Here is a 16,673-nt window from a genome sequence, read left to right as displayed (position 1 = left end):
TCACTTTGCCTAAATGTTTTTAAAGTCTAAGGACCTGCTTTATAATTCACTAGGGCCTCATTTGGTTTCACAGAGGTTCTCAGAATTCCCATCTGTGACAATTAATGTCGAAGACTTTTATAAATCAACCCCTGTCCTTATTAGCCCTCTGCAAATAGATATTGTGTATCTGTATACTCCTGAGGCTTCTATTTTTTGTGACCTAGTTATTAATTTCTATTACTTGTATATAGCAGAACTCGTGTTTTGAGAAGAAACAGATTTGGGTGACATGAATACAGCTTGAGCACCAGAGTGAAAAGATTGCTGCTATAATTTAGAGTGACCTCAGAATACCTATGTTAAAATATTTTTTCTTTTCTTTATGAATATTATGGTCATTTCTAAGGTGGCTGTAAAATGCTAGCAACTTCAAGCTACCTGTTTTCCCAAAGTAGAATATAAATCTTGGTGGTATCAAAATAGAGAACTTAAACAAGAATGTTCAGCTGCCAGAGATATTCCTATTCCTAGAGAATTTTTTTGCTCAGATATAGTTAAAACATTTAAAAAACAAATAAATATTCATATGTTAAATTATGCTCTTTAAATTAAAAATAAAGATCATATAAAAGTGATATCTAGGTAACGTATGCATGTAGAAAAACATTTTAAATGGTCATCTTCAAGCTCCTCCCAAATTTGCCAGCATACCTTCAGATAAGTAAAAAATGTCTCCAGAGTAAAGCAACTTAATACTTTATTGATAGTTGCCATTCCTTTTTAAAAGCTGAATTCCTGTTGTACAGTATTTTAATAGTTTAAATATTGTGCTAACATAATCAGTGTTAGTCTTCTGCTCCCCAATCCTGTATAGAAGCAGAACTCCAAATTGTACATCTTTCTGGGTTTGTTTCTAAATTACTCCCCACACTTAATTACGAGGATGAGAGGGATGCCTTATTCCTCTTTGTTATAGGCTAAGCTCTCAGTAATCCCAAACAAAAGAGCCAGTTCTGGAAGATATAGGATTTGCTAGCAGGATTATGGTCTCATAGATAATGATGTGCAGTCAGCAGAAGCGAAGCTTTATTTTAATTCAAATAAGCTAGTAAACAAACCACTGACAAGTCTGCTGGTGAGAGTAACTGGCTTCTGTTGCCACATTGGCAGCTAAATTATAGAAAATCTATTATACCCTGTTCACCATATGTTTAATTTAATACAGATACAAATTAAACTATCCACAGTGCCTATTAAAATGACAATACATATTTTTTAAATATATGAATGTTTTAAGATACATTCCCCTGACCTTAAGAAGGGCAGCGCTGATTTGGGAGACTACAGCAAAACACATCAACAGATTCTCTTCAACAACAACAGTGATTTGGAAAAACACAGAATATTAATAGTACAGTTTTGTAACAGATAATGAGGTTAATTGGGGTGTTTTACCTTCTAAGCATCTGTTCTTACACACTTCACTCCCCCTAGGTTCCTGGACCTTGCATTTGATAGAAGTGGTTGATATCTAATCCTCTGTATACTTTTTAATTCAGTGCCAGCTGCAGTATGAGGGTTTTGCCCTTTTCCTGCTGCAAATAACTATTCCTCATTTCTGCATATTCTCATTTATTTATGTTCTTTCAAATAGCCTGGATTTCTTGACCTGTCAGGAACCTTGGAATTGCTACTCTGTAGTACTGTGAAAGGTTTCAAATTATGCGGAGGGATTCCTGCCTAGGGCCTGTGTTGTTCAGAGGAAGAAGTGTTGAGTATCATTTGTTGTGGCCTTTTATGGACCTTGATTGGCTTGAGTTCCATAGTGGTTACAGGGAAAGCAGGTATTGGATAAAAATTAGAATAACAGCAGGCAAATATTGTGAGAGTCTAAGTAAGTGTGGGTATTTCCAAAGAAACTGAATTTCCTCATAAACTCAATAAGTCACTGTAAGTTATGGAGATCAGCAGATGTTACTGTTGTGAGGTGGTGATGGGCTACTTGAAACTTTATTGAAACCACAGAGAAAGAAATTAACTTCCCCAAATTCACCCCTTCTATCTTAAATGAATGATGATGTAAAAAAGTTCCAGTCAAATTACTGCAAGTGAAGAGCTCTCTGGACTCCCTGGGGTCCTCCTGCCAAGATTGGAGCTCTCCCTTCCAGCTCCAGTCTGCTCACAGCAGCAATAGGGATGCAATGAAAATGTAAGTTTTGTGAAATTGCTTGCAGGTTGTGAATTGTCACTTTACTCCACAGTAACATAGTCAAAATTCAGCATTCCAAATTATGTTTCCCACAATATCTGAGATGTAAAGAGCACAAGCAAATGCTGTGTGAACATGTGGAAGTATGTGTGAAGGGCGTTCATGGCTCCTATAAATGTGCAGCATTATATACCAGGTGCCAAACTGTGCATTATCATATGTACAATGTACAGCATGTGCATGGGCGTGAGATGTGCAGTGTAAAGTGTGTATCTACTGTATGCTCATTGTATGTTTATTTTAATTTCATTTACCAAAACACTCTCAGAATCAATATATATTTGTAATGTAGACATAACATACACAGAAATTTAGGAGTTATTGCAAACAAGTGTTTGCAATTGAATTTGATATTCATTTTTAGTATGTAAAAAAATGTCTGGTTCCAAAGAAAATTGACATCTAAGGAGCTGAATGTATAAAAGTATCAAGTCCAAGAGAGATATTTTGGCAAAATACAGAATATTACTGGTGCTATTCTTTCTGCTCTTCTTCCCAAGACAAATTTATCTTATACCAAGTGGTCATCTTTCACTAAAGGAATACTTAGCACCACAGATAACCGTAGCAGAATTGTTGAGATAATAAATGAGTAGGCCCTCTCATAGCAACCGTGAAAAAAAATAAAAAAAGAAAAAGAAAAAAGAAAAGCTAAACAGAAGAAAACTGCAATTTTAGGAGGCGCATATAAAGTTCTTCCGTAGATTTCCATGCAGCAAAAGGCCTGCCTGCCCTGCAAACCTGCTGCTCCTCGAGAGCCTCTTCTGTGCTACCATTTCTTTGCTTTTGGGTAAATGGATTTTCTCCCTTCATATCCCTGAGACCTCGGGGCAGCAGCCCAAAAACCCGCTGCCGGTGCGTCCCGAGCGTCCCGCTGAGGCTGCGGCGCTGCGGGCGCGCCCAGCCTTCCCGGGGGCGCATCTCCGGAGCACGCACGGGCACCCGCGGCTTTTTGGTTAAAAAAGCGTGAACGTTGCTAAAGTGAAACGAGGGGCTGAGAACTGCTGGAAATCGATCAGGAAGCCCCTTCTCCCAGGAAAGGAGTCCCGGAGGACACGCGGGGCGGCGGCGGCCGAGCGAGCGCTGCTCGGGGGCGCGGGGGATCCGCGCTCCACACCCGCGTGGGCTCTGCCGCGGGGCTCTGCCCCCCGGGCAGCCGCCGGTATTCAACTTTAACCCTCTTGTCAGCGAGGCAGGATGCGAAAGAAAGGCTTGTCCCGTGCGGTGTGAACCTCCGCTCCTCCGGGGAAGATGAGCCCGGGAGCCCCGGCGCGGGGAGCGCGGGCCGAGCGCGGCGGAGCCAGGCGCAGGCTGGGGCTGAGCAGTGGCAGAGCCACTGCGGTCACGGCAGGGGCAGAAATATTGGCAGGGGCGAGAAATACCAGCAGAGCCTATCTTCCCACTCTGCTTTGAAACAGCTTCAGTGCTTTGTCCTGGGTTGGAACTCCAAAATTCGGATTTTTTTTTTTTTTTTTTTCTGGACACAGTGTTGGGTGAGGCACTCAGCCCCTCTACAGGAGTGTCTGGCAAACACCTTACTGGTCTGTTGGAATGTGCAACCTAGAGATATATCTATCTATAGCAAATTTGGAGTAATCCGTTATTTTATCTATGTACCTGGATGCAGGTGGTCTTGATTTGGATGTTTTCTTTTTGTTGGGGGTTATTTCCCCAAGCCTAAAATGAATTGCGAAAGTCAAAATCCAGCACGTTCATTTTCCCACCCCGTGGGATCAGTCTCGGCATAGAGACGAAAGGGTCCCAATGTCCCTATGGAAGCCCAGCCCTTCTCAGACCAAGGGCGAAAAATGCATGTTGGTATGAGAATTTCTCTCAGAGCCCTTCCAATATGCGGTTCACTTTTTTTACTGTTGTTTGTTTGTTTTTATTTCCCTTCAGAAATTCTTAGAAATTGCTGCAGAGCGACATAAAGTTGTAGCTACCCGGTACACACACGGGTGATTTCGTTTCTGGTTATCTGCAAAATGAGCTTTAAGCCAATTTCGTGCTTCAGGCTAAAGAGAGGGATTCGTATTTCCCTCCTAGATGCGTGGCATGCCTGGAACCTCTTTGTCAGCTTGCCGTAGGATGATGCTGTAATTTGCTTGGAAACTCTCTCCAAAATTTGTAAACAGCGGTTAAGAACAACGTGAGATTTCTAAGCCATCGGGTTGTTCTCTCTGAAAAGGAAAAAAAAAAATCATCTTTCATTGAAAAGTCAGTATTAAACTATTCAGAGCCTGATTCCCGTTTATCCCGAAGAACCGCCGTAGTTTCAAAATATGCATTTTCTACTAATCTCTTTCCTTCCCTGCTCTAAGAAATAAAATAGTCCTTCAGGAGAAGCGGTACTTTCTTGGAGAATCCTAGAAAAGTTCTTGGACGATTTCCTGAACTTTGACACGCTTGACTCTTTTATGCCACTTTTCCACCCCCCGCCCTCTCCTGAACATGTAAAGGCTACTGCAAAATGACGGGAGGTTGCCTGAACTCTGCGGCTGGAGATGCGCTCTGCCACCCTCCGTACGAGTCCCCTCTTGGCGTTAAGCCTGGCGAGCAGAGCTCCCCGGCCCCGGCAGCGCCGCCCTGCGCGGAGCCGTGCGGAGCTGGCGGGGCCGCGCCTGCCCCGGAGAGGCTCCCGCACCCTCCCCGCTCCGACGGAGCGAGCTGGGGAGAAGATGTTTATCCTGAGATGCAAAATGGGTTGTTGAAAAACAAGCCATGTGCAAATAGTTTAATTTTCCGTTTTGATGCTTATCTTTGTCTCCCGAATTTCATCGGAGAGGCTTTAATTGGCGTGTGGGTAATAGTTCCTAAATAATCCCTTATTAGATGACTTCAGACGAGTTGCGAACCAATAACATCTTAGTCCCAAAAGTGAAAGTAGAATTTGAAGGCTCAGGTCAGTTTTTGTCAAAGGGCTCATTTGAACATCTTTTAGTTTGCTGAAAAAGCTAATTAAAGAACGTTTGAAGGTTAAAGTCATTATTCCGTGCTGTTGTCGTGCTACAAGTGAGCCGAGTTTTGTGAAAACACAAAGGGCAGAAGTCACAGAGGTGGATTACTGTCAGTCCAGGCTACAGAGGCACAGAGAACTGTGGCATTAATTCCTATAGAAAGGTAGACAAACACAGTCACTGACTAACAACTTTCCCGCAGAGCCCTATTGTCTAAGCACTTTCTACTGCTTTGGGGCTCTCTTCGAGTTGCTACAGTCGTAACCAGATCCCAAACTAGGTAACGGGGCGACTTTCGGGCGCAGAATTCTTGTCCTGTGAAACAATTTCCACGACAAAAATCGCTGTGGGTCTTGGCGGCTCCCTCTAACATTTATTTCCCCCTTCAGCGGCGCTAATTTATTCATTACTTGGCAGAAAGTTAGCAGCGCGGCAGAACTCTGCAGGAGCCCGCAGCACCCTCGGCGCCCGCCGCCGCCCGGCTGCCGCCGCCCGCTGCGCTCCCCGCGGGGCACGGCCCCGGCCCCGCTCGTGGGGCGGCTCCGCGGCCGCTCAGCGACTCTGCGCAAGAGCCGCGCAAGAGCCGCGCTGCGCGGGAGCTGCGCGCCGCGGAGGCTGCTGGAGCGCAGGGACAGGACGGGCAGGAAAATGCCGTGGGCTAATCCCGGGGGCTGTCAGCAGCAGTTTGCGCCTTTGTGTGTGCGTGCGCGTGGATTGCAAAGCCGGGCACACAAAGATAGGCGCGCACAGGCACGGCCGCGGCTGCTCAGCCTCGCCTCCCCAGCGCCCGCTGCCTTCGCGCTGAGCCGCTTCGCCCCACTCGCTCTCAAAGTCTAGATTTTTAGGTCTGGCCGCGACTGTAGATCTCCCCAAATTCAAAGAAACAGATGTTTGGGCTGATTATGGATGGGGGGAGGGGAGGAGGGATCCCTGCAGCTGCAACTCAAAGAAATATATTGATAAAATATTTCAGTGGTAATAAATACGCAGAGATCAGCTCGACCTTGCGAGGTCTTTATTTTAATTTTTTTTCCCATATACAAAAATCTTTATCAAACCTCTATTCTATGGCTTCAATAAACAGAACCCATTACCTCACGGCAGCTTTTGTTGGCCTGTATACAAGCGAGAACAAAATGGTTATTCAGGAGAACGCTTTCGATTTTTATTGTGTGTAGTATGCACAAAGAGCAGTGTTATTGTATTAAAAAGAACCATCTGTAGCAGAAACAATGGCATCAAATTATCTTTGAATACCCACTGCAAAAATATAAAGCTTTTTTATTATTCTTCTGCTGTACGGTGGGGGACAGAGAAGTGACTTTTTTGTTGTTGTGGGTGCATTCTTATAACACACACACAAAATCAGCCATTGGGATTTTTTTTTTTTTTAAGCCATAAACGATTTTTTCCCCTCTTGTTCCAGGGACTGCAGTTAAGAGCTAGGGCTAGGACTTGGAGGATGTGTAGGCAAACGGAAAGAGAGCCGGGGGAAGAAAAACCGAAATGGATTCATTCTCTGTCCTGGATGGAGGAGGAGAGGAGAAGAGAAGAGAAGGCGACGTGCGAGCTTCCTTCAACTGCCTCTGTCCGGTGAAAAGTGCTCAGACCCCCGGGGCTGCGCCGGACTCGGGAGTCCGCGCGGACTTTCGCGTTGAGCTGCCAATCAAACCGCTCACAGCCACCACCCTGCTCTGGCACCGACACGTAAGTAGCTGCAGCACAACTTTGACATTCACAGTTTTTTCCCCCTCCTCCTCCGTGACCTTTAAAACGATCTGGAAATGTAGCTCCCACCTACGACCCGCCGCTCTGAGCTCCACCGCGTTAAGCTCGGGGACTCGCGCACGGGTTTGGGCTCGGCTGAAATTGCGCGGCCGCGCATCGCGAACGGAGCGCTGGGCAGAATCCCCAGTCGGCGGGCTGCCTCTGCGCTGTCTGCTCCTCTCCGAGGAGCTCGCGGCCCGCGGGGAGCGCTTGGGCTGAGCAGAGCCGGGACCTTCCCCCGCCGCCCCGGGGCGTTCCGGACGGGGCCGCTCCTTTGGCGCTGCCCCGCGGAGAGGCGCGCAGCCCCCGGCCGCGCAGCGCAGCGGGCGGCAGCGCGCCGCCACCGCGCCTCTCCCGGAGCCGCTCCCCGGGCTCTCCGGGCGCCCCGCGGGCCGGGCGCCGGGCGGGCCGGGCGCTCCGCGGCAGCGGCCGGGGCGGTGCGCGGGGCGCGGAGCGGCCGCGGGGCGGGCGGGGATCCCCGGGCGCGCCGCTCTCTGCCGCCCCCTGTGGGCGCTGCGCGGCCGCTCCTCCCGCGGCGCGCCCGGCCCAATCCCGGCCCAGTCCCGGGAAAGGGGGGCCGGCCCCGCGGAGCTCCCGCACGCCCAGAGCGGGGCTGCACCGCGGGAGAGGCGGCGCAGCGCCGGCCCGGGCTCCGCACCCGGACAAGTCGATAGTAAATCATCAATACCTTCAACTGCCCGCCGCTGCCTTCTGATGCGCTCGGGGCTGGGAAAGGCCCGAATTTGACATATTGGCTCATTATAATACCATTTAAAGGGAAACTCTTTTTAGTTACAGTTAGCAAAGTTGAGGTTGTATTTCCCCCTCTTCATCCCCCCCCCCCCCTTTTTTTTTTTTTTTCTTGGTAAGAATTTGGTAGATAAAGGTTAATCTTGGGCTGAATGATAGAGCTGTGATTGACAAGAGAAAAGGTGTTGAGGGCAGGTCGAGCTGTCTTATTTACAGCCCACTGCTTGCTATAGAGCCTTTGTTAGGACTGGAAAGCTAATTTAGTGCTGATCAAAAGCACCACAGAGTTAAAGGACTGGTAATGACTGCTAATTTCATTTCAGCCTCATACATCCCCAACTGCTGTAATTAAAGACGTGCTATTTAAATACAGGTGAAGGGGTTTTGTATTAGGGGGAAAGTGGGTAGCCGGTTACAATTTTATTTATGGTTAATATGGTAAAAGTCCAACATTCGATTTATTAATTTAGCGATTTGCTTTTTTGCACTCTTCTGCCCCTGCAGAGCAGGGCTGGACGGCAGGGTCGGCCGTGCAGGGGCAGGGTGAGGACAGCGCTCCGCAAGCGATGGATGCGAGACCCCAGCTAGCGTGGGGTTATCTTATTTTTAATTATTCCCATCAAACGGCAGTCAGAAAACATCGGGAGCTCAAGGGAGAGGGGAGATGGAGGGCCACGTGTCAGCTTTTAAGTGCCTCTGCGGAAGCTCGGGTCCTCATATTATTATTATTTTTAATTAAATTATTTTAGCACTCCACGGCTGGTTCGCTGGCTCTGAGACGATGTAATTTCACAACCGATATAACAGTTTCTTTCTGGGAAACATCAAAGGATGAAAGCTCTACATTTCCGTAGTTGGTTAAAATTGACCAAAAAAAAAAAAAAAAAAGGAGGGAAAAAAAAATAAAGAAAAAGAATTTAGCCTTTAATCTCTTTTTATCCACGACGACTAAAGATCCGTACTCGACCCCGCTCGGCTCCGGGCTCCCCGGGCTCCCCCCGGGCTCCCCGGGCTCCCCCCGCTCCCGCGGCCGCTCCGCGCGGGGGGCGGCGCCCCCTGTCGGCCGCGCCGGGGGCGCCCGCGGGGACTCCGCGGGACGGGCGCGCCCGCGGGCGCAGCGGCGGCACCGGCACGGCGGGACCCACGGCGGGACCCACGGCGGGACCCACGGCGGGACCCACGGCGGGACCCACGGCGAGACCCACGGCAGCGCCCACGGCAGCGCCGGGCAGGCGAGGAGCCAGCGCCTGGAAGCGGCTCGGAGTCGCTGCGGGGGTTAAAGTGAGCGCGGTGCGGCAGGGACAGGCAGGGTGAGCAGAGCCCAGCACAGGAACTACGGGCAGGGAAGCCATCTCCAGCTTGCGCCGTTTGCTCTCCGGAGATACGAACGTGGGCGAAAAATAAGTGAAGTGGCACCGACTTTTTATTCTAAGCAGAGCTTTCTATAAGCCTGGGTCTTCCAGAAATGTTGATACGTGATGCTCTCCCACAGCTAGGCAGAGCAGGGGAGCTGCTAAGGGACCGCACCGCCCCGGCGGGCGGCGGGACATCCCCGCACACCAACTTCTCTATTGGCAGCCTTAGGCACAAAAAGTCAGGATTAATTTTTCATCGTTCCCAACTTCGGTGTTCCAGTGCTGTCAGCAAATGCCAGCCTCTCAGATGCTCGTGCTTGTGTTTTCCTCCCAAGGTGTCTTAAATAAGTCAGTGTTGACAGGTGTTGCTTGTAAGCAGCGTTGAACAGTTCCTTTTCATTAAGGGAACATTTTCTCAAATGGCATATGTTTAAACCCGAAGCAATAAAGTCACCTCAATCCCCACTCAAAAAAAAAAAAAAAAAAAAGCAGCAAAATAAACACCCCCTCCCCAACTCCTGGAAAATGAAGAAGCGTTAGCTTAAGTGAATGCCTGGAGTGCGATTTTATTTCCTCACTGTGGAGATGACAGATTTAAAAGAAACCTGGTGAAATAAAACGATTAGCCAAAATATGTGACGTGCTGCATTGCCACCAACTTTTTAGATGAATTCTCTACTTATTTTATAGCATGCACGTAGCTCAGTGTAGGGCATTTAACAGTGGTATTTGCTAGATGCGGTAATACCCAGCACGGTTTATGCATCTTGCGTGCAAAGAGGAAGACTAATGGAAACCAAATTATTTGTGTTAAATTGGGGTTATTTTGTATCTCCTGTTGACAGCCTGGATGAAAGTCATAACGCCGCAGTTTTTCTATTAAATGAACCCCATGGCTGTTGGCCTCACAATAAACTTTTCACTTTAGAAATTATATTCTGCTAGGTTTTTATGAAATATTATTGTTTGTCGCGCTGAGCATACTTTCTCCATTCTTCCAGTTTGATCTCCGCTCGAGACTCCCTAATAAGGCGATTCTGTAGTAAAAGCACCCAAAATAAAGACATGGCATTTTCTATAAATAATAGCAAGAGCCCTGCACAGATTTCCTGCACAACGGAATTCCCAGATTTCCTTTACTGTTTCCTTAGTTAGCATGCGTTCGGTATATATAACTCTGAAATTAAACAAAAATATACATCTGTATAGATCTGTCAAGCCAGTTATAAACAGAGGTATTATATGTCAATTACCACAGGAAACGGAAAAAATACAGAGCGCTTGTACACACGGTTTAACGTCAGGAGGCACTTTGCAAAAATTTAGTGACTCCTGCCGAAAGGTGAATGATTAACCCGGTTCCAGGAGAGGGGTTGTTAGTGCTCCTCTCAGAAACAGCAGTTGTGAGGGGGCTGTAAAGGGGTCGTAAACTGCCCCCTCCCTAGAGCAGAAGTTGGCACATAAAATCAAGGGTCCCGAGTGATCAGTTTCCCCAAAATGCGGTTTTCTTGGGCTCGGTTCGGAACTCAGTTGCTGGGTTTTATTCTGCGGACGTTACTCAAGGGAGCAAACGCTGTAAATCTGGGATCGGGTCCCAGGCTTGGCAGACAGCTGGCAGCAAGGGGGGGTCAGATCTGCTCTCAGCTGGCAGCAGTGGGGGGGAGTTAGATCTGTGTTCGGTCTCGTTCATCTCCACTTGGAAGAGAAGTGAATTTTTAGTTTATTTATGTCTTTTGGAAGGAGCTGTTTCTGGATGCCGGCATTTCCTACATCTCTCTGTTGAGCGGTGGAAGGGGAGACTTGAAGAAACAAACCAGAAAAACAGCCTCAAATACCAATTTCACACTTCACCTTTTCTTGCTTCCCCCTCAGCCTGTCCCTGGCACCTGCTGCCCAGAGCACCCGCAGCATCGCCCCTTCTGTCCCAGCCCCTGGGCACGCCCTGGGCCTTTCTCCTCACATCCACCCGCTCCCGCCGGGAAGGCTCCCTCGGGGACAGGCGGGGTGTTCGGAGGAGCCCCGTTGTCCAGCGATTTCCATGGGAAAAGGGCTGTGACACCCGCCGACAGCACCCCAAGCGCACGCAGCGCTGTGTGCCCCGTCCTCCTGCCCCGCGTGTCGCGCACACCGGCGGGGCCGCAGCCCCCGAGGGTGGCGGAGCGTCCCCCGGGCTCCGTCCGCCGCCCTGCAGCGGCCCGAGGTCCCCTCGCCTCGCTCCCTGCGCCCCGGCCTCCTCCGGCAAAGATCTTTCAGATCTTGGGATGGAGGACGGTGGATAGACACATGGGAAGTGTTGTTGTTATTATTTATAGCACCATCTCTCTGCTCCGATTAAGCGCCGTCTAAATATGAATTCACTGTATAGACAGCTAGTCTATAATTTGAATTAAAATCCTCCCAACGAGCCCGTCGCTGGAGAATTCTGAAATCACAAGCCTAACTTGACACAATGAGCCCATGGTGTCAATAAACCATGGGCGAGATGGAGAGATTGTCACTCCAGACCATAACAGTTCTGAAAGTGTCATTACCGGCTGTCCTGTCAATGAGCTCCAAATTAAGGACTATGAGGAACAGCGAGATAAAAGTCACCGTCTTGGCTCCATTATGGGCGATCTTGTCAGTGATCTGAGAATCACTGGAAAGGGCTTTTTTTTTTTTTTTCCTTTTTTTTTTTTTTTTTTTTTTTTTAATGCACTTTTCAAACCATGCCTCGGGATGCCAGGGTTTGAGGTGCGCTGAGAGAAGCAACCTTGAAGCACCCCAGGCTGTGCCTCAGGCGTTCCCATTGAAACTGCCACAGCTTCTTTGGGAAACGGTGTGAATTCAATGGAAGAGCCGGAATAATTCCATCAAAACTGTGCTGGGGCCAAAGAGGACTTCATTTGATTTGGGCGACACGTGTGATCCCATGAACAGACACTTTTTTGACCATTATTTTCTTAAGTCAACACAAAGATGGTGAAGGGGAAAGAGGGAAATAAAATAGAAGCCTCAACTTCAGGAAAAGACAATACATTTGAGATAGCCCCTTCCAGGCATTAAGAGTTTCAGAGAATGTCCCCAGTCTCTCTCTTACGAGCCTGAGAGAGTTAAGGGGACTTATTCAGGAATTGGAAACCTTCAATTCTGGATTTTTGTGCTTTTGTGGGTTTAAGCAAAGCAGTTAGCGTTCTTCAGGAGGGGTTTTGTGTTTAATATACATGAGTTCATTCAACTACAATGGGAAAAGAAAACTCATTTGTTCTTATAAAACTAGGAAGGAAAGATAACTTTAAATAGACTGCCAAAAAGGATCCCGCTCGAGGGGGTTGCCTTCCTGCTAAAGAGCCAACATTCAACTGTAATTTCACCCCGTTACGTTGTACAGTAATTTCTAAGTTTATCCTCGCCACTGATCTTGATTTTATGATTTATTTTAAAGAATACTTAAGAAAAATTACGGGCTTAACTTATGCTTTCCTTTGGGAAAGCAATCCCGGGCGTTTGATTTTAGATGCAGAGCAAAAATCGCGGACAGTTTGAGGAAGATGTTGGCTATTTATGAAGAGTCATGGAAGCCTGTTTGGACAATCGGCTTCTCCTTTTATTGAGAAGCCTTTTGAAAGCGACTTCGAGAGGTGGTGTGAGCGATTCGGCTTTTCTGCTGCTTATTGTGTACGTTAAATTCCCTCCAGGACCCGAGTTTTAATTTTTTTTTTTTTTTTAATTTTTCTTCTTGTAGCACTGGACAAGAACGGAGCAGCTTATTTTTATTTTTTATTTCTCCCCCTCTTTTTTTTTTTTTTTTTTTTTTTTTTTTTTTTTTTTTTAACCTCTCGGCTATTTATTTTTGCCGCACCGGCTCACGCGTGCGGTGGTCGCCGGGAGGGGAGGTGGCCGTGGGGCCGCTCCGGGGGCACTGCGGGACCCCCGATGTGGGCGGCCCGGGGGAAGCCCCGCATCCCCGCATCCCCGCATCCCCCTCATCCCCCGAGACCCGCAGCCCCCGAGACCCGCAGGGCCCGGGCCGTGCGCTGCCCGCCCGGCCGCACGTGTGCTCGCCCCGCGCTTCCATTCGGGAGAACAGGGATGAAAGGAGAGGCCGGGAGCAGCTCGGGGCTCCCTCGGTATTCCCCGGCTTTCAAGGGTCCTTAGAGCCCTTGAATGAAATTATTGGGCGAAATGGGGTCTGGCGGGACCGGCCGCGGCTCGCCCCCTCCTTGGTTTGTACGTGTAATGCCACTTCTGAGGGCGACAATCGGGCTGCTTGCTGGACAGGGAGGGACAAAAAGGAGATTAAACCGTTTTAAATAATAATAAAAAACATCCCGAACGCAAGCAGAGTGGATTACACTTGCCGCGGCGCCCCGGCTCCCCCCAGGTTCCCCGAAGGTTCCCTCGGGCCTCGCAGGCGGAGCGGCCCCAGCTCGGCCCCCCAGACTGGCCGAGCTCCGGGAGCCCCGGAGCGGCCGCGGCTCTCCCCGGCTCGGGGAGATCCTGCCTTGGCCGGGGGCAGCCTGCACTTGCTCCAGCTCGGGACCCTGCTCGGGCTCCCCCGGCCCCTGCCCCTGTCCTGGGCCCGTACCCATTCCGAATGTGCCTTTTATTCCAGGGCATTTCAGATTATATCTCCCCAAATTTTCCTTGGGATACTACTGCAAACGCACCCTGTGATGACTGAAATTCCCCAGAGACTAGTGTATACTTAGTTCATTAAAACTTCCCTAACTTGAGGGCTGTGCTGCTACAGCATAAGAGGGGCAAAAGGAAATTTATCTGTACATTTTCGTCTTTGCCTATTTTTTTTTTTAACGTAATGAAATTAAAACTTTTGGAGCTCACAGTTGACATTTTGCAGAAAATTGAGTTATCAAGGCAGTAATTATTTCACGGGGAGATAAAACTCTCATAGCCCTAACTGTCAAATAGGGGCCTTTTCAGATTTTAATTACAAAATAAAATTAGTCTGCTCTTCCTCGGAAGGGTTTGTGAGTGGCTAAACAGAGCTTTCCCCAATACTGGTGGTCGTCAAACTCTGCTAATTAGCAATGCTGAGAAATTCCAGTTAACAAGGACATTCTCTAAGTCTCTGCAGGTTCCCTGCCGTTCGCCTTCATTTCCATAAGAAGATTAAGAGTGGAGGGGAACACACTCAAATGCAGATGCAGAAAAGAAACGTTTTTAACAAGCATCATAATAGTAAGATGCTTGGCTAGTTCTCACCTAATTACTGCAAGTTAAACCTCTATTTGCAGCTAAGGACAAAAAATGGAGCTGCAATCTCCCATCTCCACAAGTCTGCTTAATAGTTTGCTTTAGATTGGTTACTAGTAGGTTCAGGAAAAAAAAAAATAATATGAAAATGTGTATATTCTTTCCGATACAGTTAACATGATAGGTTGCATCTGTAGGGCTTTTAGAAAAATCGGCGAGCATTAGAACAATAAATACATAAAATCTAAGTAGTTAACATTAATTTTCTTTTTAAGAGACTCATAACCTGGAAATAAGAGTGCGTGTGCCGCAGAGCCCATCACTGAGAACATTTGCAGACTATTTGTTTAATGTAAGCACTTTTCATTTCCATAAATTATACCAAAGGCAACGATTTTTTAAATCCACTCAGATTAAACCGTCCCTCTGCAGGCCTCCCTTCCCTGGCTGTATTCTTAGAGAGCAGTGGTGTTATTGTCATTAATATAGAAATCAGGGACCATTTCATCTTTTCTGTTCTTTCTTTTCTTTTTTTTTTTTTATTTTTTTTTTTTTTTATTTTGTAGCCAGCTTCCCAGTCCGCCTCTGCTTCCGCCCACCCGTGTGTGTATTCCCAAGCAAGCAAACCTCCATACCCAGAGCAAAGGCACAAAATGCCCCAAAAGAGCCATTGCCCTCACCTTATTTCCTGTACTGCACTATTATGTATATATGCCAGTTTATTGCATCGATAATTAAAAGTGTTAATTAAAATAGAGCCGTAAACACTCCCGATAGCACAATTGTTAGGCATTTCCCATCCTTTATTCGCATGATAAATGCAATCAGGAGAGGAGCAGGCCCGGAAAGGTTCTCAGTGACCAAGATGCCTGGTCCTGCGTGGAGCTCTGGGCCGTGCACCCCACGCACCTCCCGCAGCTACAGCCAGAGCAAAAATAACCCCTTGCCTGCACACCGCCAGCCCTCGCTTATCGGTTTAGCACAATGAGCAAGCACCTACACCGCCCACCTACCACCTTTAAAAAAAAAAAATTCAAAATAATTATCCTTAAAATTATTTTTGAATAACTTTATCAACTAGAGACCAAAAGGAGAACAATAAGATGGTTAACAGCCTGCACTCAGTTAACACTCCTGCATTCAGGAGTGCCTGAACAATCAGAATCCGGTTATATCCCACATCTCATAATTTGCACCTATTTTTCGACGGTTTAACCTATCACTTATCTAGGGGTTATATATACATTTTCGAATTAAACGCATTGGACCCGATAGGATCTATTTGCATAATCTACGTACATTTTTTTTTAAATACAGATGCGTCCCTGTTGGCCGGCGGGTTGGTGTTATTATTATTCTCAGTTGTTATTGTTGTTGTTGTTATTATTATTATTCCTCCGGGTGTCAATCCCGCTGCCTTCCCCCCGGCCCCGCCGGCGCCTCCCGCCCGGGCGCGGCCGGGCCGGCAGGGGGCGCCGCAGCGCCGCGGCTGAGGCCGCCGGGGCGCCCCGCGCTGCCCCGGCCCCCGCCCGGGCCCGGCCGCGCTCCGGCCCCGCGGCTCCCCCGCACCCCGCCGGCTCCGCCGCCAGCGCCACCGCACCGAGAGGCGGAGCAACCCCGCCGAGGCAAGGGGAGGCGCGGAGCGGCGCGGGGGAGCGCGGCCGGGGCGGCGAGCGGCTCCCCCCCGCTCCCGCTCCGCGTCCTCTCTCCCCTCCTTCCTTTGTCGTCAAGTGCGGTTTAGCAACAAAGATCCCAACAAGAGAGTGGAAGTAAACTTAGCCGCGGCTTTGTGCAGCCCGTGTAGTGACAACAAGGGAAACAAAACTGCGTGTTTGTAGCGCCCGGCCGCGCCCCCGGCCCCGCGCGGCGCCCACCCGGCGGGGTGACGGTGCCGCCGGGCGCAGCGGCGGACGGAGCGCGGCCCGGACCCCTCCCCAGCATCTGCAGAGGGGTCCCGGCCCCGCTTTGTGTTCGGCGGGGACGGCAGGTGGGAAACCCGTCTTTGCACTGGACATCCGCCACCTCCGAGGCCGGAGGCCGCGGGGAAGGGCTTGGCGCGGCCGCACGGAGCAGGGCCCGGGGGATGGCCGGGAGATGGGCGCAGCCTCTGCCCCGCGGTGCGCTGCGGGCTCCGCTCCCGGCGGCGCCAGCAGCGCCCGGCCCGCGGCTCCGCTTCACGGGGAATGCGCGGCCTGGAGCGAGGCACACGCAGCGCCCCGCGCAGCCCCTCTGTCCCGAGGGGCGCCGGCACAGGCGTGGGGGAAGCCGTCCCCGTTCCGCTCACCCCATGGCTTTCCTAGCCCCAAGCCAACACCAACTTAAAGGGGGAGGGAAAAAAAAAAAAAAAAAAAAGAAAAGAAAGAAAAAAAAAAACCACCACGTAGCAACAATGCTGTT

At 49.2% G+C, this 16,673-nt stretch overlaps 1 protein-coding gene and 1 long non-coding RNA gene across 10 annotated transcripts in view; one reads left to right on the top strand and one right to left on the bottom strand.

Annotated features, from left to right (window-relative positions):
• LOC110477604 (uncharacterized) overlaps window positions 1–16,673 on the top strand; it is a 271,546-nt gene that overhangs the window by 217,388 nt on the left and 37,485 nt on the right. For 7 of the 9 annotated variants that reach the window (XR_002466610.3, XM_077785724.1, XM_077785722.1 and 4 more), the window contains one exon: window positions 6,635–6,915. Coding sequence is in view for 8 of the 9 variants with exons in the window: in XM_077785724.1 (XP_077641850.1) it covers window positions 6,715–6,915 (201 nt within the window). In the remaining variant the exon portion in view is untranslated. Of the gene's footprint in view, window positions 1–6,023; window positions 6,054–6,512; window positions 6,543–6,634; window positions 6,916–16,673 lie in introns of those variants that run through there. The other 2 variants (XM_077785721.1, XM_077785720.1) reach the window with 2 other exon arrangements.
• Window positions 4,102–7,714, bottom strand: LOC116183946 (uncharacterized). The gene is made up of 2 exons (XR_004148666.2): window positions 7,664–7,714; window positions 4,102–4,431 (listed from the first exon to the last, which is right to left on the bottom strand). It is a non-coding gene; the product is annotated as an uncharacterized LOC116183946 (long non-coding RNA).

The sequence above is a fragment of the Lonchura striata genome, chromosome 10, assembly GCF_046129695.1.
Source record: "Lonchura striata isolate bLonStr1 chromosome 10, bLonStr1.mat, whole genome shotgun sequence".
NCBI classification, from domain to species: domain Eukaryota; kingdom Metazoa; phylum Chordata; class Aves; order Passeriformes; family Estrildidae; genus Lonchura; species Lonchura striata.
Note: the sequence above shows the minus strand (reverse complement) of the source record. Positions and strands in the feature narration are given on the sequence as shown.